Source organism: Mus pahari, chromosome 21 (genome assembly GCF_900095145.1).
Source record: "Mus pahari chromosome 21, PAHARI_EIJ_v1.1, whole genome shotgun sequence".
Lineage (NCBI taxonomy): Eukaryota > Metazoa > Chordata > Mammalia > Rodentia > Muridae > Mus > Mus pahari.
In genome coordinates, this window is record NC_034610.1 from 2,302,507 (window position 1) to 2,324,700 (window position 22,194).

A 22,194-nucleotide genomic window follows, 5' to 3' on the forward strand; every position below is an offset into this window, starting at 1 on the left:
GGGGGAGGGGGAGGGGGAGGGGGAGGGAGAGGACTTGACATGGGCTTTTAAAACCTCAAAGACCATCCCAATGACACTAGCAAGGCCACACTTGATCCTTCTAATCATTTCAAATGATGTCACTCCCTGGTCAGTAAGCATTCAAATATATGAGCCTATGGAGGCCCTTCCTATTCAAACCACCACAGTGGCTATCAATTTTTCCACCTTCTTTACATTTAGCGCCTTGAGTCCCATTTAAATGTACTACAGTTACATAAAGGTGACGAGGCTCTTACCCTGTGTTATCCTCTGGGCACTGTATTATTTTCTTTCCCATTTAGGTATATGGCCCATCTGTAATAGCATTGGGTTGTGAAGTAGGAAATAAGGATCACTCTTTCCCTTATATAGACCAATTGTCGTTTACAGAAGGGGTCAGTTTTTTTTTATATATATCTCATCCTAATGTGATCCCACAAAGCTATGCTCACCATAGTCATTTAGTTACACTCAATATTGGGAAATGTAAGTCTTCTGATTAGTTATCAGTACTGAGGCTATTGTTATCCTTTACATGTCAGTATAAGCTTTAAACTCACTTTGCTGATTTTTAGCTTGTCAATGACCTATGCACATTTGCTGTGGGGAGTTATGGAATGTGTTCATTAATGTGAGTGGAGTTATCCTTGGAATGTTGAAGGTGGGGGTTGAGGAGCTGCCTCAGTGGGTAAAGAACTCAGCAAGAAATGCAAGGACTGCAGTTTCAATCTCAAGAGCCCACATACATGCTGAGTGGGAGGTAGGGTTCACCTGTAATGCCAGAGCTTGGAAAGTAGAGACAAGGAGTGCCTGGATCAAGCAGGGTAGCCAGGGAAGCCATATTGGTGCACTCTAGTTCCAACTGAAGACTCTGACTGAGTAAGGTAGAGAGCACACACTCACACACACACACACACACACACACATACACACACACACCACAGACACAAACACACAGACACACACACATACAGACACACACACAGACACATGCACACATGAATCCACCCATGCACTAACACACACATGTGCACGTGCAGCGGTAAACAACAAAGATACAAAGTAGAAGCTAAGGATTGAATTCAGGCCTCCACATGTGTGCTGTGGCATGTTTCCATGCTAACATATATGAACATGTACAAACATCATATATACATACACATACCAAGAAACAAAGTGGAGAATAACCAAAGAAGCTACCTGATGTCAATTTCTGGACTGTGCATGCATGGGTGTGTCTCATTAAACCATTGTGATTGTGTTTAACGTAGAGACTTTACATAGTCTATGCAACTTATTGCGATCAGTTTGATAATTTTTGTGTTTCATTGAACACAATGTTGTCTTCAAAGTCCATTTTCTAATTTTTCTCCTGACATGTGGAACCATGATGCTGGTATCAGGACTGGTTTTCCGCTGCCCTTTGAGGGTGTTCTTTTTTCTCTATTTGCTTTTCACCCACTTAGCCTTGGCTTCCAGCCGTCTGTCAAAGGTGTGCTAACATATGGTTAGGTTTGCATTTATATACCCAGAAACTTCAAGCTTTTTGAGTCTGTGCTTGATGTCATTTGTTCATTTTGGGAAATAGGTTTCTGGCCCATTCTTTGCCCTCTCATGGAATTTAAACTACAGGTGTATTGGAACTTTCTAGAATGTTTCACAGGTCTCTTCGTTTTATAATTTTAAAGCTTTATTTTTTCATATTTCAATTTGGATTCTATTTATTTATTTATTTATTTATTTATTTATTTATTTATTTAATGTGTGGGTGTTTTGCACATATGTATGTATGTATGTGTGTGCACCATATGTATGTTTTGTGCTTGCAGAGGCCAGAAGAGGGCATTGGATCTTCCAGGACTGGAGTACAAATGATTGTGAGCCACCATGTGGGGGCTAGAAATGGAACCTGGGTCATCTGGAGGAGCAGATGGTGCTCCTAACCACCGAGCCCTCTCTGTCCCCACCCATTTGGACTTTTAAATTTTTACTTAGCTTCTAACTAATTATCTCTTCTTTCAATTACTACTAAACCCAGGTTTTGAATTCTCAATTTACTTATAAAAAATGTCACTTAATGTATTCTTTAAATAGGTTCCAGTTCTTGGTGAAAATCTCTATAATTTTATTGTCACTTCAATCTATTTTTATCTAAAATTCTAATCCCCATAAACTTAGTGTCTGGATCAAATGTCTTCTCTTTCCATCATCTTGCCTTTTTGATCACTCTTAGTTTTGTTCACTGGTCATTTTTTTGGTATTATTGATAATAATTTGATTAAAAGCTAGACATTTTGTATAAAAAATTATACAAGGTGTAGATCCCCCCTTTGTAAGTCAAGAGGGGAAATGATTGGATTTCAGCTTCAGAGTTTGGTTTAGTTTTTGAGATAGGGTCGTGCTATGTAGCCCTGGCAGGCCTAGAACTCAGAGCAGGCTGGTCTGGACCTTGATATGATCCCTCTGCCTCTGCCTCATGAGTGCCGAGAAATGTCACTGAGATGGGACACAGGCATGCATCACTAACCTTGCTAAGGGCTTCAGATTAAGCAAGGGCTACTTATTTACTCCACTCCAGACACTAAAGCTCTGACTAACTTGGGGGCAGGGGATGGCTTGGAGGGAAATTACGCAGTGACCATGGTGCACACTAATCTAGCATGCTGATTTCTCAGATCCTTTCTGTCATGTAGACATGAACTTTGAGTCTTGTGCGCTATACCATCTTAGTGTTCATTTGGCCTCTAAGTTTCTGAATACCCCCTGGAGGAAATTGCAGTGGTAGCCATCTGGTTCACCTCAATGTATTGTCTTTCTCTCCAGGATGTTGGCCCTTTGACATTCTTTGGTTATTATCTTTATTGCTTTACTCAGTGTGTGTGTGTGTTTGTGTGTGTGTGTGTGTGTGTTTATGCCTTTATGCTTATGTTCATTGTGGAACTCTGTCCTCCATGTCTGGCATGACAGTGGCCATCTTGAAATGAGAACACTTGTGATGCCCACATGAGCCCCTCCCAAGCCACATGGTTTACTAATGGAGGTGGGGGTGGGGGGCAAAATAAGTGCATAGACTCTGCCCTTCCCTGGGGATTTATGATTGGTTAAAAATTGTTTAGGAGGGTGGAGGCGAAGTGTAGTTACCCTCTGTACCTCAGATCTGTCGCTGCAAGTGTCGATCGCTGCAAGTGTCGAGGAGCTTGCGGGTTGTGGCCTACAGCCCGTGCACCGCCCAGGCCTTCTGCTCGCCCTGGACCTGGGCGCTGAGCGCCGCCGCCATCCGCTCACTGCGCACCTGATCTGCTTTGCTGTCGGTGCGTAAATTCACAGAGAAACATGAATGGATAACAACAGAGGAAGGGATTGGCACGGTGGGAATCAGCAATTTTGCACAGGAAGCTTTGGGAGATGTTGTTTACTGTAGTCTGCCTGGAGTTGGGACAAAATTGAAAAAACAAGAGGAGTTTGGCGCTTTGGAGAGTGTGAAGGCGGCCAGTGAACTCTGCTCTGTCAGGAGAGGTAACTGAAGTCAATGAAGCACTTGCTGAAAACCCAGGGCTTGTCAACAAGTCCTGTTATGAAGATAGTTGGCTAATCAAGATGTCACTGAGTGACCCTTCAGAGCTGAATGAATTGATGAGTGAAGAAGCATATGAGAAATATGTGAAATCCATCGAGGAGTAATCATGGCACCCCTCCACTCCAGATCAAACTGGATGTGACCTGCTCCAGCATGCTTGTCTTAAACTAGTGGAGAATAGAGGACTTGAAGTAACTTTTAGCAATACTGATGGAAAGAAACTGTTCTTGACAGTGCTACTTAANNNCCANCCNCAACTTCCTAAAGGATGCAGATAAACNCAGTGTACAGATTTTTGATAATCNCCATACTAAGTATTTAGACTAGAGGTTAAGCCCTGGTGTTTAGAATTCTTAAGATCATCTGCGGTGAAAAGTGGTTATGAGGCTGTGTTTGGTGACAGACNACCTTCTAATCCCAGCACTCAACAGGCAGATNTTAGTTCAAGGTTGNTCTACACAACAAGTTCTAGACCAGCCACAGCTACGTGATGAGACCCTACCTACTGGTTATAAGACTTTCATAATTCAAGATAACAGCGGTGTATCTTAGATAATTTTGTTACTTGCCCATATCCACTGGATTTAGGTCAGAGTCTTCGTGTCTTCTCATTGGGAATGCAGGGAAGTGTTGTACAGTGTTAGAGGCAGGAGAGTACTGTCTTTGTTTCACTACGAGCTGTGCTGGCTGTTGTTTTCCCACTGTGAAGCACTGGCTATGCAACACTGAGAAACAAATAAAGCATTCATCCTCTTTGTTGATCAAAACAAATTGATTAGGAGTGAGGAACACATCTTCAAGTAAAACTGTCCTAGGTGTAGTAAATAACGTTCTACCCTTTCTCCTGTAAGCAAGCCCCTTCTCCTGTAAGCAAGCCCTTTCTCCTGTAAGCAAGCCCTTTCTCCTGTAAGCAAGCCCTTTCTCCTGTAAGCAAGTCCTTTCTCCTGTAAGCAAACCCTTTCTCCTGTAAGCAAGCCCTTTCTCCTGTAAGCAAGTCCTTTCTCCTGTAAGCAAACCCTTTCTCCTGTAATCAAGCCCTTTCTCCTGTAAGCAAGCCCTTTCTCCTGTAAGCAAGCCCTTTCTCTTGTAAACAAGCCTGTTAAAACACAGTCAGTGGGACCTTGGGTGAATAGCCTCTCTTATTGCCCTTTTTATCTGGAGTGAATAAAAATAGAAAAATCCCACAGTGTGCTTGTGGGAGAGGTAATGTGTGTGATAAATTGTGTGTGTGATAGTGCGTGATAGTGTGTGTGTGTGTGTGTTGGGGGGTAACTATTGTCACCTAGACAGGACCTATCCAGTCATCTAGAAGACATGTCTCTGGGCATGCCGTGAAGGATTCTCTAGATTACGTTAGCTGGAATGGGAGGACTCTCCATGTACGGTGTCATCCCATGGGATGGGGGTCACAGACTGAATAACGAGAAGTGAGATGAGCGCCAGCGTTCATCCCACTCTGCTTCCTGACTGTGGATGCACGTGACCAGCTGCCTCAGGCTCCAGCGACTCTGGCTTCCCCATCACAGTGGACTGTGACACCATCCTTATGCTCCTTTGTCCCCTGCTTTGTCAAGGGGAGGAGGCAAGTGACTAATACAGTCTGAACAAATTCCTCGTGCCCAGGTGGAAGCAGAAGTCCCCCACTGTCACCCTGGAAGAAGAAGACGACTTTGTCAGAAACCTGCCTCATGGGAAGGAAGGGAGCATCCTGTCTCCTGTGTGAGTAAAACTTCTGGGTCGCTTCATCTCTACTGCCCTATTTGACACGGGGACTTCTGACAACTTGGTCACACATTCTGTAACTTTCCATCAGTCTCTGAAGACCCTGCATTCCTAGCACTGGTCTCTGGGGGAACAGAATTGTTGTTTTTGGCTGCTGAGCAGCTGGGAGCAAGGCTGTGGCAGCACCAGAGGGTCCGCAGAGTGGCCAGGGGTTAGCCTTGATAAACCCACTGGGATAAAATATAGGTTCATATTATTGAAAGCCCAGAGAGAGAAAGAACTCACATAAATAACCCCATCTTGAGATCTGGCTGTTGCTGTGTCTAAGGAAATGGTTTCCATAGGAAACAATAATAAAAATAGCATTATTTTTAAGCTGGAAGGAATGACACTTTGGTGTCATCCAGATTTTAAAATAATTTAAAACAGCAGAGGAAATGTTTGGATATTTGGCTATTCTCAGCATACTTTGCAGTCTTGCTTCTTTTGTGACCCGGTGGAGAAGAGATGGCCCCTCTACATGCGACTGGAAGACACGGAGACTCTTCCAGCTGCTCCAGGCCAGCGATGTGAATTCTGACTCTGCAACCAGATGTCTCCTTTCCTTCTTGGTTGAGCATTTTCCAACTTTAAGATGTGGAGATTTCCTTTAGCAGATTGCATTAACAAGCTAACACCTGGGCTTTATTTTCATATGAAATGATTTGCCTTTAATAAAACAGTTTGCTCTTTGTGATACATTTTTACACCTCTACCTACCTATCTGTCTGTCTGTCTGTCTATCTATCTATCATCTATCTATGTATACACATACATATACATACAGATACATACAGAGGGAGGGAGAGTTGTATAATTAAAATCTTACAGTGTAGCCCAGGATAGCTTGGAACAATGTTGCTTAAGGGATTCTCCAACTGATGATGATCCTACTGCCTTGATATACACATACATATATGTGTGTGTAAATATATACAGTATATATACAGTAAATATATATATATTATATATATACACACACATATATATGTGTGTGTATGAAATATATATATCCGAAATATATATATCCGAAAAACTAGTTCTTTTTACCAATTGCTTTCTGTTTCAGGTAGATCTACAAATCCCACAGGAGAAGCACTAGGAAGAAAGGAGAAAGTAGGTCAACTTGGGGTACCGGGCAGTAGGAAAATGTCCAGGCAAATGGGCTTGCCCATCAGTGCTCAGGGAAAGTAGAAGCTGAGCCATTGTTCACAGACATGGTATTGACAGCTCAGTCCCTCTATCCTCCTTTAGGGAGATGTTCTAGTTTGCTTTCTGTTGCTATGCTAAAGTACTCTGACCAAAAGCAACCTGGGAAGGAAAAGAGTTTATTTGGCTCAAACTTCCTGGTCACAGTCCATCATGGAAGGGAACCAGGGCAGGAGCTTAGCAGGAACTAATGCAGAAACCACAGCACAGTGCTGATTACTGGTTCACTCCCTGGCTCATGCTCAACAAGCTTCTTTATACAGCCCAGGCCCACCTGCCTAGGGATGGTGCCACCCACAGTGGGTTTGGCCTTCCCACATCAGTCATCAGTCAAGACAATCTTTTGCAGACATCACAGACCAGTCTTATCTGGGAAATCCCTCAGACGAAGTGCCCTCTTCCCTGGGTGACTTTAGGTTGCATCAAAAAATGACAATAAAAACTAATCAGGAAAAAGAATTTCCAAACTTGATGTAGTTGACAGTATGCGGAGGAGAACTCCAGTGACATCAGCAGCATGTGACAAAGCTGGGCTCAGAGTCTCCAGGGTGAGTTCTGCTGTCCTAAGATAACACCTCTCCTAGCAACTAGTCCACATCGGGTGCAAAAATAGGTACCCAAGGAAGAGTGACTTCGAGACCCAGGTGGGCTATCCTTGCCAGAGCTGCGAGCACTTAGGAATGCTTTATCATCTGAGGACACCAGGGCTGGCTATGACTGGGAGTTTTAGTGACCCAAAGACAGTAAAGGAGAAGACGTTGGAATAAAAACTTGGGGTACGACGATGCTTTGAAAATAGCTGGGGAAGCATGACAAAGATTGGATGGGACATGCAGATGTTTTAGTGTTATGTGAAAGAAACCCTCCTACCCTGAAATGTGGAATTTTGAATCTGCCTGAACTGAGAAATTCTTTGGTTGCCCCAGACCAATGTGAATACTGACCCAGCTTCACCAGCGCTCTAATATTGCCCTTAGGTAAGCAGTGTGTGGTCTCAAGTGAGTGACAGGGCTTCCTAACCCTCAGCTCCCAGGTCTATGAACAAACAGATTGTGATTCTCAGCTGCTTGGTTAGGATCAAGAGTAAAAAGAGGGGCTAGAGAGACAGTTAAAAGCACTGCTCTTGCAATGGACCCAAGTTTGCCTCTCAGAACCCATGTCAGGCAGCATACAACTGCATGTAATTCTACCTTTAAATTATGTAAAGATTCAATGAAATGAATCAAGTAAACAAAGTGTAGCTATATATGGAAAAAAGTATGACATGTTTTTCAGAACTACCCAGCTAAAAGAAAGAAGAAAGAGTCCGGCATGCTCGCCGAGCCTCTGAGCCCACCATGCCTGATTAGTTTTTACTGTGTTCTCATCCTAAAGTTGCCCAGCTGGAGATTAGAGAACCAGACAAGAAAGCAAATTCGGCAATGGTCAAATAGGTTTCCTTCTTGTCACCTTCGAGAAGTTTCCAGACAGCCAATTGTATCAGCAGCTGCCATCACCTCTGCTATTAGGAAGCAGCCGTTCAAGAGATTTCACTGTCAAGGCTGCAGCTTGGAAAGACAACTTCCGGAGTGAGGAGAGACTGCAGGCTAATTGGCAGATGAAACTAGGATGGGCCAAGCATGTCTTCAGCGCAGTGCAGCGCAGCTCAGCATGTGTTGCTAGTGTTTCTTGGGTAACCATCATCTCAACATCTCACAGGGCTATTGCTAGCCGGATGATGACCTCTGTACCTGAAGGTCTCTAATTCTGCTCACTATCTGGCTTTCCAGCCTGCCTTCCTTGCTGTACTTTGTTCCCATAAATCTGCCTGCCCTTCGGCCACCCCAGTCCTTCCAGTGGCCACAGCGGACCACGTGACTTTTTGGTGGCCACATGCTGCTTCTCAGCAGTGTTGAGTGGGTTTAACACCCCGTTCCCTTTAAAGCATTGCCCTTTTCCTGCTTCTTTGGACCGGATCACCTGCTTTTCCTTTCTCTGATTAATCTGTGGTCGGTGGGTTTGCTGCCTCCTGCCTCCTCTTAAACACCAGCATTCCGTGAGCGGCTTCCCTGAACTCACGCCTTCATTTCTCTATATATTTATTCCTACTGAGTCCATTCATTTGCATATATGTTAGAGTAATAGGCCAAGCTGGCTGTCGTGGTACATGCCTTTAAGGCAGATGGATCTCTCTGTAAGTTCAAGGCCAGCCTGGTCTACATAGGGGCCAGGTTGGGAGGTCCTGTCTTAAAATGAAAGGAAACAAAACAACAACAGAAACAATAGGTTAATCACAGGAAAACTATATTTTAAAAGGATAAAACATACAGGCACATAATTCTGGACCTAGATATCAGTCCTCTATATATGTACAATTGTGCAATCTTATAAAGATCATATCATTCTGTACACATGTAGCAGCCTGCTTTTTATTTTCATTTATTTAACTTGTTGGTTTTGTGAGACAGGGGCTCATCATATAGCCTTCTCTGGTCTAGAACTCCCTATGTAGACCAGGCTTGACCTCAACCTCGCAAACATCAACCTGCTTCTGCCTCCTCAGGGCTAGGATTAAAGGTGTGTACCATCACTCCTGGCTACAGCCTGCTTTTTAAAAAACCCAATAGTGTAGCTTGAACATTGCTTAAACTGTCCTTTCATTGCTGTCACAAAATCCTGGACATAAAAATCTCAGCAGAAAGAGAGAGTTAATCTGGCTCATGGTTTCAGCCCATGCTGCCAGGCTAGCTCCATGGCTGTGGCCTGAAAGAGGCTGTGGTGTCACTGCAGGAGCCTGTGGGTGGGTGGAGCCGGTGGGAGGAGCCTGTGGGTGGAGCCTGTGAGGGGAGCAGAGTTAAGCATCTTGTGGCACTGGAGAAGCAGAGAGAGGCCTGGGACAGGCACAGGGACAGGGACAGGGACTTGTACTCAGTGATGGCTTCTAAACTTCACTAACAGCTACTAATCTATGGAATTACAACTATAGATACCAATCTGTGGGTTGGTCTATTGATCTCCAGGGAGCCCTCATGTACCAATCAGCTCTCAGTGACTGGAGGCACTGGCTGGGGACCACATCTTCTCAACGGAGGCTCCTTTCTCTGTGATTACTCCAGCCTGTGTCAAGTTGACACACAAAACCAGCCAGCATTCCCTAGCCTGGACCATGGATGGTATAAGAGTAAAGACATCTAGAAGCAAGCGAGGAAGGATCCAAGTGTTACTCTGTGTCCTTGACTAGACGTGATACTTTTAAGTTCCCCTTTGAAGTAGTTCCTCACAGTAGTGGTTTGGAACTGGAAGATAAGCAAGCACTTCCCTTCCCTATAATTATTGTTTGTTTGTTTGCTCTTTGTCACAGTAACAGAAATGAAGCTACAACAGGTAGCTAAGTTCATCCGAGGTAAAACAGACTTCAAGACAGGGATGCAAACAAGTTTCAATATGTTCAAAAGAACTGAAAGCTCACACGTTCTTTGACTACAAATGGTTAAATCAGAAATGCAGAGCTGGGGCCATAGCTCAGAATGAGCCTAGCATACACAAGGCCCTGTGTTTGATGCTCAGCAAACACACACACACACACACACACACACACACACACACACACACACCACTTAAAGTGGATGTGAGAGATCACAAAGAAAATTAGAAAATACTTTGGAGTCTGTAATCGATACGCAATCTAAAATGTGTGAAATGCATATGAGCTGATATTAGAGGGAAATCTATTTTAATTAGATTTAATTAGAGGGGAGTATTTTTAATATTTCAAACAAAATAAATGAAACACATAGAAAAGAGTATCTTATAAATAGAAGGGCAAATATAGGTGGAATAGAAAACAAACCATAGATTCAATTAGCAAAGCCAAGAGTTAGAGTCTACGCCACTTCTCCTCTTCTCTCACTGGAATTTGAAGGAAAGACACCAGGCAGGGCAGCCGCCAGTCTCAGCACTTGCCCAGTGCAGGAAGATGGAGAACAGAAGAGATAAGGCAGCCATGCAGTAGAGAGTCAGGGTCCAGCATGTTCAGCAATGGAGGTGGGCAGAGATGCTGGCAAGGCTGTGGTACCTCAGAAGGCAGGGGTGCGAGGAGCCTCAGAGAACACAGAGAAAGCATGCGTATGCTTTGGCCAGAATCTAAAAGGGAAGAGTTAGAGACGAGGAAAGGGAAGAGTCCGACTTTCCTGAGAACCCAGGACAGGCTCTGTCGTGCCACGTGCCACGGCCCCTCAGCAAGCCCTGTCTTAAAAGTTAGGCTTCTAAGAAACATCAATAAAGTTGCCAAACTCTAGTACGACAGTGTGAAACTGGCAACATTTATAGTCAACGATCTTACAGATAGTAAACGGAGAGTAGCAGAACATTATGGACAACTGTATAGACATATCCAACAAAACCGAAAAAAAGTGAAAATCATAATTTACCAAAAGAGACACAGGAAAAAAGAGAATACCAGGAGAGTTTGCTTTTTAATTGAATTAAACCTTAACTTGAAATAGAATGTTAGGATCGAATGAATCGATTGAGAGTTCTGTTAAAAAATTAAAAAAAAGGAAGAATAACAATCTTACCATAGGTTTTTCAATAAATAGATGAAGGATTATTCTTTTGGGGTGGGGGTGGGGAGGTAGCAACACTTTATTAGGCTAGGCCAGCCAGGAGGCAGCACTGGAGTGAATAGCCCCATAGTACATTAGGGGCCAAAACTTCCAGGTATATACTACCTTCCATCCCTGCCTTGGTGCTCTCCACTCAAGGCTGGGCCATGGATGGGGCTGCATAGGTCTGGACGCGGGTGTGGGCTTGCTGGTGTGTGAGCAGTCTCAGAGACATGGTGTCCGCAGCTGCCTCCAGTCCTGGCTGCTGTGTGATCTGTGTAGTCATTAGCCTGTGGAAAAGAGGCGTCAGAGTCGGGGCGTTGCCCCACCCCTTGTATCCCAGGCCACTTAATCATTTACAAGGAGACCAGCATGGAGCGGCACACCTCAAAAGAAGGCTGCCCAGCTACAAGCTCTGAAAAGGGACACCATTCATTGAGCTGGGGGAAACCGGGAAACCAACTGGTCCCCATAGGTATGGATATCAAAGGGCACATGCTGCTCCTGCATAGGGAAAGGACATGTTAGCTTCAAGTGGAGAGACAGGTCTAGACAAACCCCAGGCTATAGTTCCCAAGTAGCACGCCTTACCTGCTCATGGAGCAGGGGCTGAATCTTATCTTTCCAATTCCTGATGCGTTGGCTCAGCTCTGTCTCCTGGATGAACTTACGGGAGGTGACAATGACGAGTTCCACATTTCTTTTGACTAGTTCCTCGTATCTCAGGGATGCTGGCATGGCCTCTTCATGGAGGTCAGCAGTTTCCCCAGGCATCTCCCCCTCAGGCTCCTCTGCATACTCTTTGGGCTCTAGAAAGTCAGCTGCTACCCCTAGGTCTTCTAGGGGCTCTTCGAAGCGACCCTCCTCTGTAGGCTACAGATCCTGCCATCTCTCCATTATCTTACATCTCCGCAGCTTCTGAAGGGTCTTGAGCCGTTCTTTTTCATGTTCCCAGTACAGAATATCCATGTCTGCCAAGACGGGGCCCTTCTGCCGAGCCCTCCGTCCATCAGTGTGTTTAACCAGGTACCAGTGGTGGAAGTCCTGCAACTCGGTGGCATCCTTCCTCTTGCACTTCTGTCCTGGAGCCTCCTCCACACCGGGTGGCACAGAATAGGGTTTACCTTTCTTGAAGGGCTTAGAGTCCAAGACATCACAAGGGTCCAGTCTCTGCCAGGGGTCTGGGGTCTCTTGCAGCTGGGAGGCAGGTTCCAGGGCCTCTGGTCACTCCCGCAGCATGTGTCTCCTTGGCAAGATGCCACACTCTGCTGTGAGGTCCTGGGCTCTGCAGGTTCTAGAGCAACCTCTGGGAGCTCTGTTCCATCCTCTTCATCCTCATCTCCACCGCTGAGCGCTGGACCATCTGGCTCTTGGGAGATGCTGAGTACAGGAGCAGGACTCCCATTCCTAGACACTTCCATTGGCTGTTCCTCACTATCCTTAGTATCTTTCTGGCTCCTTGACATGGGGTATGGCCCCACAGGATCCAACACAGAGGCGCCTCTGGAGTTGAAGGTACATGTGTTCATCCCGAAATCCTTCCGGCTGGCCAAGACCTCACCCTGACAGCTGTGCAAGAGGAGTAAACTGTAGCCGTCTTCAGACACACCAGAAGAGGGCGTCAGATCCCATGACAGATGGTTGTGAGCCACCATGTGGTTGGGAATTGAACTCAGGACCTCTCTGGAAGAGCAGTCGGTGCTCTTAACCGATGAACCATCTCTCCAGTCCTGAGGGATTATCCTTATACTGATTAATGAGGTCAAACAAATCCTGAAACAAGCATTTCAGAAAATCATGAGAGAGAGGGAGCGCATTATATAATTATCTCACTTCACTAACACAAACCCCAACAGCTTCTGACTGAGCTACACTCGTAACCATGTAAACAGTCTCCCCTCTGCAGGTGCTTTCTGTAAACCAACCTGTCCTAAACTCTGCAGCATCCTCAAAGGATAAGCAGGACTAATGATGCAATGAGTCTCTCTGGCTCCTCCCTCTCCAGCTGTGTAAACTCCGGCTCCCCCAGACTCCCCATCAGGCTCCTGAGGGACCTTTATGGAATCGGTGTTTTCTGTTTCATGAATTTCAGTTTCATTTCCTTGTTGGAACTCACTTGCTTGATGCCCTCGGTTAGACTGTTCTTGATGGTGGCCACCTTGCCAGATGGTCACCGTCAAAAGATGGAGACGGCAAGCCCTAACTAGAAAGAAGCGGGAACAGAAGCTGTTGAGGTTCAGGCCAGTGAGAGACCGCCTCAGGAAGGTGGATGGCGCCTAAGGAACAACACTTAAGGGTGTTTGCTCTGAACACAGGTGCTCACCTGTGCATTTGCCACTGAAAACATCTGAACATGCACGCATGCGCGCACATACACATGCACACGCACATGCACACACACACACACAAATCAGGAGACCAGAAACCACAACAGCTGTCTACGATTTTTCATTATTAGTTGTCTGAATAAGGAAGAATTCTAAATATTTTTTTTTTCTGGTTTGTTTATTGTGGTGCTGTGGGTTAGCAATTCTGAGACCCTTAAAATATTTTTTAATCAATTTTTAAAACATTTTCCTTCATGTATAAAATGCATTCTGGTGACCCTCTCTCCCTTCTGTTCTTAGGTCCCCCATCCCTGCCAACCTTTCCTCCTTACAAATATCTTTCCTGTAGTCATTACTTTTGTGTGTGTATCTCACAGAGTTCATCCCATCTGAATAACTTTGGGTTTGGAACTATCCTTTAAAATGTGACGAGCTTACCAGTGGGTACACAACTGGGTACTATAACTTTAATTTTTTTCAAACCCTATTTTTAGTGATGGTTCTTAAATCCTTTCACCTCCCTTCTAGACCACCACCCACAAGGGACAGTGGAAAAGAAAGGATACAGGTGGTGGGGAGTGGACCTGTTTAGAAAGGTTCTTTGGAGCAACTCCCATCTGTGTTGTCAGGAAATCAGCAGGGTTAGTTCCTATGCCAGCAGCGGCAGCTTGATACACTTGCAAACGCTTCACAGATACACCAGCCATCCAGTGCCATAGTGTTGGGATAGCAAAAACCAATCAGCAGTAGTGACACGACCTAGCAGAGATGCCCAGGCCTCAGCCAAATGAGCACCAGTCAGCCGGAGGGATTCAGACCAGTGAGACACCAGGGGCTGCTGGCTGTGTCTCTCAGTGGAGTGAAGATCAGGGAACACTAGGGACCAGCAAGTGTTTTACAACTAGCTCTACAAGCAAGCCCCTCTCAGTCAACTGAGACTTATTTACACTCCTTCCAAACATCACATGCGGGTCTGCCTTGCCATGTGTCTTCTCTCAGCACGTGAGTCTGTCCCAACTGACATCACTCTGCCAATTGGCCTGAGTCTCCGGAGGCAGCAAGAAGCCGCAGCACACCACCAGAAGTTTTCTGGTGCATTTCTCTCTATGGAGTCCTGACAAATGCAACTCAACTATGCAGTGTAAGGCAGACCGATACATGTGTGTCATCACATGTCCTTTCACATACTTGCTTTAGCTAAACAGTCTTTCACCTGTGTCTGCTTCAGTGAAACGTTCCTTCACCTGTCTGCTTTAGCAAAACATCCTTTCACTTGTGTCGGATTCAGGAAATCACTCCTTCACCCGATTGCCCCAGCAAAACGCCATCTGACACAACTTTCTCAAAGAACTCTTAAGTTTCCACTTCAAGGTACTATGTGTTATTCTTTCCCTGAATCTGCTAGACACCGATGAATGGTAGGGTTTTGTGAACTCCGCCCCATCCATGTCTTCTTCCTGTTAGGCAGGCCTAACTTGTATGGGCTCAGCTGTCAGTTCATGACTACCACGGCTTTCATGTGCTTAGAGCATGGCACTTTGCTGTCCTCTCTATGTTCCACAGCATTCCCTGAGTCTCAAGGGAGTGATAGAAATGTCTTGTTTAGGGCTTTCAACCATCTACAGTCTCAGTATCCTGCACAGCCATGGATCCCGGCCTTCACCTCCATTAACTGCGAAGAGAGGCTTCTTTAGTCCAGGCGGAGAGTAGGCTTTGTCTGGGAGTACACACAGAAAGATTTAAAACGTAGCCAAGTAGCAGTAGTAGGTCCCCTACCCTGGGCCTCAAGGTTTTCCTGGTCACAAGCTTTGAGTGGTTTACAGTACTAAACATGTGTTATCCCTTGCGTATCAGGTCTCAAATCCAAGCATGGAATGGGTTGGCTATTCCTGCTGCAGCTGTGGTACCATTTCACCAATGGGCACATCTTGCCTGGCAGATTGGTATTATAGTTCTTAGAATTCATTTTGCATTCTAGGCTTAAGGACATTTATTGAGAATTATGAGAGGAGAAAGCTACAAACATAAAAAGCAAAAAAAAAAAAGCATAGAATATAGATTGCACTTTGGGATTGGAATTGCATGTGTAAGTTCGAGTAAATGCTTTTAATATTGAAGAAAATACATGTGTACATATATATGTGTATGTGCTAATCTTCTTTAGAAAAATAGAAACATAGAGAAAACATACATGCAGTTCCTACTAAAAGATACTAGGACCTGTCTGAGAAACATCAGACTGTAGCATGAAGACAGGGAATGTCTGACATTGAGCCTGGAAGATTGGATTGAATCAGCAGGGAGCAAGTGTTTAAGGAATACCAAGTGACAGGGGACCCAGGGAGGTACGAGGAGCTACTGCTAGTCAGATCTGGAGTAATTCAAATATCAAAATAACTATTCATGGTAATGAGTTATAACCCACTCTATAAAATAAGTGTCCCGGGCCGTGCTTATACAAACAGAGTAGAAAGTATGGAATGTTGATAATGAAATGGACAGAATGTTTCTTTGTGGCAGAATGCCAAGAAAGAGGAAGCCAGAAAGCTGAGAGGGTGAAAGAAGGCAAGGAGGGGGGGGGGGAAGGGAAGGGAGAGAGGAGGAGAGCAGGTAACAGGAAGAAAGCAGGCAGGAAAGGAAAGAAGCAGGCTGGGAAATCACCAGAAGGCACCAAAATCAGTTACAGTCTTCATTGTCGTAGCTGATAATATCAAAGGAGAACTAGCAATTTCAAATTGGAAAAACCTACTTACCCCAGTGCTCAAAGTGAGTATCACCTAACCCTATCACTGGGTAAACCGGAATATTTTTTGGCACAATACTGAGAAAGATACACTGTCTCTATCAGAATTTCACCTGACCCTGACCCTGACCCTGCCAAGTGTGGAAATGAATTAAACAGGAAGGCAGGAAGTGACCTGGCTCATTGAAAAACAAAAAAATTACATATGTGTTATTCAGAAAAATTGTCAGATCTCTGAAGAGTAAGTTACTATGCTACATTCATAAACAAACCAAGAAATTAATCTATATTAGAACAGATTAAAAATGTATCCTTGGGCTGGAGGGATGGCTCAGGGTTTGAGCACTGGCTGTTTTTCCAGAGTTCCTGAGTTCGATTCCCAGCATTCACATGGTGGCTCACAACTGTCTATAACTGTAGTTCCAAGGGAACCTATACCCTCCCCTGGTGTGCAGATGTACATGCAGACAGCACAGCCATATACATAAACACACCTTTAAAATGCATTCTTACTAAGGGGAAACATATGAACAACAGAAAGCTACAAAAAATGAAAAGCAGCGTCTCTGGGTTGGGAAGAATGATGGGGTCTGATTTTCTGCAGTCTTCTACTTGGAATGAAGTGTCTCCAGGTCACCCCAAAGTTGTCTCTGCTCTTTTGATCTTATGCATCTGAGCACCCTAAGGGTATACATACCATGCTGGCCCCGAGAGGTGCACCTAGGAACTCACAAAGCACCTGGGAACCTGAATGTGTTGCCTTGCACCGTGGCGAGGCTCACCCTCCACGCCAGCTGCCTTAAGGTCTTCGGAGAACTAACAAGGAGGCTCTAGAATGGGCTGAGCTGCTCAGATGAAAGAAACAAGCCTCCAGTTTTGCTTATAAAACAACCCCCTTTGCCAGTGGGTCCACCAAGTCAGCCCCGATCAGAGAAAGGCCACTGGCATCAAAGACAGCACTAACAATGCAAGAAAGGTAGATGTTGGCGTGACGTGCCACAGATGGTAACAACTTGGTGGCTTTACTCGAGGTGGATGATAAAACTCCTCCGTTAACTGAAGAGCAGAACTGGCTTTTACCTGCGGAGGCATCTCTCCACCCCACCCCACTAGATAGAGTTTTACAAGTACTTCGTCTCTTTTTGTATGGGGTCGTCACACATGATGGGTAAGAGATGACCCCTTACATACTTTGGTGGATAGACTAATCCTAACATCCACACCCCCCAAATGGTCCCTTCACATTGCAACGTATGATTTGCTTTCTGGCTAAATAGAACATGTCCATTTGACTAATGTATAGAGCCTGCTTGCTGGCAGGCTTTTCTTGTTGGCTTAATGCATTCTGGGAAATGCCAAGGTGCTAATGAACGACTGGTGACCTCTAGGAGCGGCAGGTGCCCTCTGGGAGCTGTGGAAAGTTTCCAGTGGCCAACTGGCAAGAAGTTGGATGCTGTCTTACAAACGCATTAAAATGAATTCACTAGCAACCCGGATGAGCATGGAAACGAATTCTTCTGCAGGTCACGAGAACACAGCCTAGCCTACATCTTGATGGTATGGGTAGAGGTCTCAAAAGACTTGGATACCTGAAGCACAAAGGCTGTGAGGTACATCTGTTGTGTTTAAGCCCTCCGGTTGGTGATAATCTGCAACGGTGGATAATTAAACACAATTACATCACATAATGGTAACACTTTCCAAGCGTTCCCAGAGTAGTTCCTTCTGTCTCCTTGTGTGTGGGAGGAGGATGGGCTGGAGAGTGGAAAAGAAAGCACAATCTAGAAGTTCTATCATTTTACTTGCAAATGCTTTTAGTACACATCTCTAGAGGATAAGGACTTGTCAACTGTGCCAGATGCCAGAAAATTCCAGTGTAGTTGAGAATGAGAATGGGCAAGTACTTTTACCATGGAGCTCCACTCCCAGTGCCAAGAGAGGGTGCTTTCTAAAGCTGCCTGGACAACAGAGTTAACGTGCTTTTGACAACATAAAATCTCGATCGTGTCAGCTAAAGGGTGGAAAAGCATAAAAGCTTCGACTTCAAATGCCAGAGTAGTTTTTGTGTTTGTTTGTTTGTTTTTTAAAGCACACTTACCAAGCACTTAGTTGTCTCTGTAATGCGCTTGTCTGTCATGCAGTATCTCAAGTAATTCAAGATCAATTCCAATTGTCCACTTAAGACCCTTAGCTGGACTTGGTGGAACATATTTGTAATCCCAGCAGGCAAAAGGCAGAGAATCAGGAACCGGACACTACTACAGTAGCTCCCGCTACAATAGTGTGAACTTAGTTTTAAAAGGCACCCATCCACTCACCAAACAAAGAAAAAAACTCCATCCAGCCCCTAAGAATCACACTTGCTTTTAATGTCTTGTCCCATCTAATTACCATTTCTATCGCCCCCATTTCCCAGCTGGTTACATCCTTTTTCTCTTTTGGCTAGCCAAGCTTATCTCCCTTTGACACTGAGCACTGAGGCATGCTTTGTAAGGGAAAGACAGAGCTCTGGGTTCAGTGCCATCTCTATCACTGGGCAGCTCTGTAGTGTTGGGCAAGCAGTTCTTTGAGTTTGGTACAATAGTGCATCGCAGAGTTGTGGTGAGGATTACACAGAACGCAGGCAGTGTGCAAATATCCACCCCGCACAGAGAATGTACCTTTTCCAAAGCTGTCTTTGTGGCTCTTCAAACGCTGACTACTACAAAGCCCAGTACCTTGCCTCCCCGCCTTCGTCGCAGGGGATGTAGGGACTTGTAGTTTTAGATCCTCAAGTCACATTTCCTCCAAGAGTTGGACAGCGAGAGAAGGAACTACACATCCCAGCGGGCTCTGAAAAGAAAGTAGGGCTCAGAAAATCGAGCGCCCGCGCCGGGTGTCCTTTTGCGCTGGATTACCCTAGTGTAAACGCCAGTTAGTGCTCCTACCGGGCCGCGAAGCCCAGGGGCGCAGCAGCGCTTAGGCGGCTGGGGCTCTCTGGCGCCGGCCTCGCGCCTGCTTGTACACCGAACTGTCAAACTGGGATGTAAAGAAAGGCGCACTCCAAGCATCCGCTAGTCGTGCGGTCCCTTTATTGTGTGTGGGCTCCACAGAGGCAAGGAGACAGAAGTAAAATGAGCGAATTGTGAGCATCAGGGGGAAAAAGTAGAGAATGAAAGATGAGGAAGACAGCGACCTTTGCAAACAAAGCCTGCCACTGGGGGCTTTTAATCCAAAAGAGGGGGCAGATCGGTCGCTGCTGGAGCTGACACAGACTGCTCTGCTGTCCCTGCCCTTCGAGGTCCCGAAGTCTGGCCTGTTTCAGGCGGCTGCTCATCACCCTGTCATCAGGCACCCCCATCCTCTGGGCATCGGTAGAGTTTCCCCGGCGTCTCGGCCACGCGTGGCGCTGGGGAGGAAGAGGACGAGCCGAGGGCAGGCCAGGAAAGGTCACTTCTTTGCGCGGAGGGTACTCAGGTCCCCCGTAGTAGCAAGAACGTTTTTTCGTCTGGTCACGAGGATGCGCGTGTCCAGAGGCGGCAGCTGAGGCCGGGAATAATCCGGTGGAGAACCCCGTAGAGGAACTAAGTCCGCCGGGAGCGCATGGCGCCTCAGCACCAAGGGCAACGACCTGATCGCTCCTAGGGTGAAGGATGTCACCGGGGAGCCAGGAGCCTTCCTCCGGGAGCGCCAGGCTCGCACAGTCCCCGAGTCTTGCGCTCTGGCCCTGGGGGACTGGGGCAGGGACCCAAGGGAGCGGGTGCCCAGGCTTCGCTGGCGAGGAGGAGGAGCAGGAGGAGGAGCCCGGCTGTGAGGCGCGGGCGTCACCGCCCACCCGGCGGCGAGGAGGCGGACCTGCTCCAAGCGCCGCGCGCGCCGGGGCTGAGCCTTGCAAACAAGTGTCTGTGGCAGTGTCCCCGCGGCCCTCCGGCGGCCCTCGTCGCGTTAGGGCTGGCTTCTACGGACAGAAGGAACGGAGGAAGCCCCGGGAGCCGCCGCCGCCACCACCTTTGGCCTTAGTCCCGCGTAGGGGCCGCGGACTCAGCTCGGCTGCTCGGCTCGTGGACGCGGGGTCGCAGCGCGGGCAGCGCCCCGGCTCCTACGGAGCAGCTCTTGACAGAAGAACGCGCGTGGCTGTCCCCACCCCTGGGAGGGGTTGCCGGTGTCGCGAGCTGCCGCTCAGTTTGCAGCGCTCTCTCCTGGGAGAATCCGTCACCGGGAAAGAGTAGAAACCACCTGGCCAAGGCGCAGAAGTGGCTCCGAAGGGAGCCGGCGTAGGGTCCACTGCCTCGTGTCCGCTAAGGGCGCGGTGATCCGGGATACGCGGGCCGGAGCCCAGGCGCAGCCAGGAGCTTGCGGGTGGCGGAGCCAGGCGCACCGCCTTCTGGGCGTCTGCTGAGCGGTTCCCCGCGTCCCGCGGGGTCCTGCAGCCCCGATCCACCGGCTGGAAGCCACGGAGAACCGCTGCCGCGGACTGCGGACCAACATCGTCCCTCCCGAAAGCGGATTCTGCTATGACAACTGGGCTCTCCAAGGGGTTAATCTGGGTGTCTTCGGTAAAGTTGTCGCTGAGCCGGGAGCCCGTTTAGGGGTCGCAGCGCCGCGGCTCGGGAGGCGGCCGGGTGGCCGGCGGCGGCCGTGGCTCGGCGGAACCCGCGCGGCCGGGGGGCTTCTGGGGGTGTGCGCCCCCAGCCGGCTGCCCTCGTGGATGCCTCCCGGCGGCGGCGGGCCCATGAAAGACTGCGAGTACAGTCAGATCAGCACCCACAGCTCCTCCCCCATGGAGTCGCCCCACAAGAAGAAGAAAATAGCGGCCCGGAGGAAATGGGAGGTGTTCCCAGGAAGAAACAAGTTCTTTTGCAACGGGAGGATCATGATGGCCCGGCAGACCGGCGTCTTCTACCTGACTCTCATTCTCATCCTGGTCACTAGTGGACTCTTCTTCGCCTTCGAGTAAGTGGCGGCTTCCAGATGCCGTGCTCCCCCACTCCTCCTGCCCCCACTTTGGCGACTTTCGTTTTCTGGTGTATATTGTTATATAAGGTCAGCCTGCTTTCCCTTTATGGGATTTTCAGCCCCCTGGAATAACGCCTTGTTGGGGCTGAATCCTGGGAGTAAGGAAGAGGAGAGAGGGGCGCTTGTAAGGTGTGCCAGGTCACTGGCTCCAGAGCATTGGCTAGAACCAGGCAGGTGGACTCTGAGTTTGGATCTAGCACATCAGCCCAGGTGCAGCCTTCTGGGATGGGGTGGAGATTTCTAAGAGAGAGACTTGACTTAGTCCTTATCCCCGCCCCTATGACCCCCCATCCCACCCCTGCTAAGGAAGTTCGAGGCATCTTGAGTTGGCTGAATCTTACTTATTTTAGGTCGAAAGTGTTGATTACCTACAGTGTCCTGCGTGGGTAATTTCATGTTTCATTTCCTTGTACCCCTGATTAACAGTCCTACCAAGGGTGGAGTGTACCTTCTTTCAAAGAAGTTTCCCCAGAAAATATCCACAGTTGATCATTTGGGAACAGGAGAGAGATGTAAGGCCTGGGAAAGGAAAACCAGACAGCACGTGGCTCCTTCTGATTCCAGAAACAACCCTTTGGGGGCTCTATCCTGGGGGCTGCGGGGGTGGGGGATGACCACTACATGGAAGTCTTTAGGAAGATCAAATCGATCATAGCAACTATCCTTCTGCCTGCTGAAGACAGGCCTTCCTTACTAGTAGCCCATAGTTTAGCCATAATCCAAATCGCTATTAATTGCTCAGATTGAGTTCAACCATCTGCAGCTTCTCACCCTCCCCCATTCTATGCCCAACAAAAATTAAAGTCTCTATTCAAACTTTTCAAAAGGAGTATGTTTATGGGCAGAATCTCTTTGAGCTGCCCATATTCCATCTATTAACAGCATTGTATGTGTTTTCAGTCCTTGAGGCAGCGTCTGGCTAGGGTTATCTAAAACCTATGTTTGTTTAGTTTTGTCTTTAACAAGTACTAGGCATTG

General features: G+C 47.0%; 2 protein-coding genes and 2 pseudogenes across 3 annotated transcripts in view; 2 read left to right on the forward strand and 2 right to left on the reverse strand.

Moving 5' to 3' along the window:
* Nucleotides 1-3,702, forward strand: part of LOC110338452 — a 10,330-nt pseudogene extending 6,628 nt beyond the window's left edge.
* A 7,477-nt stretch (nt 3,703-11,179) lies between these two features.
* On the reverse strand, nt 11,180-19,271 carry LOC110338453 (annotated as a pseudogene).
* Nucleotides 18,254-20,688, reverse strand: LOC110338455. The gene is made up of 2 exons (XM_021221807.2): nt 20,437-20,688; nt 18,254-20,158 (listed from the first exon to the last, which is right to left on the reverse strand). Exons 1-2 carry the CDS (start codon nt 20,686-20,688, stop codon nt 19,292-19,294), a joined length of 1,119 nt encoding a protein of 372 aa, XP_021077466.1. The 3' UTR covers nt 18,254-19,291.
* Zdhhc14 (zinc finger DHHC-type containing 14) overlaps nt 20,084-22,194 on the forward strand; it is a 261,329-nt gene continuing 259,218 nt past the window's right edge. Inside the window, exon 1 of one of the 2 annotated variants that reach the window (XM_021221201.2) lies at nt 20,084-21,153. In XM_021221201.2, coding sequence (XP_021076860.1) covers nt 20,909-21,153 — 245 coding nt within the window. In that variant the 5' untranslated portion in view covers nt 20,084-20,908. The remainder of the gene's footprint in view (nt 21,154-22,194) is intronic. The other variant, XM_021221200.2, reaches the window with a different exon arrangement.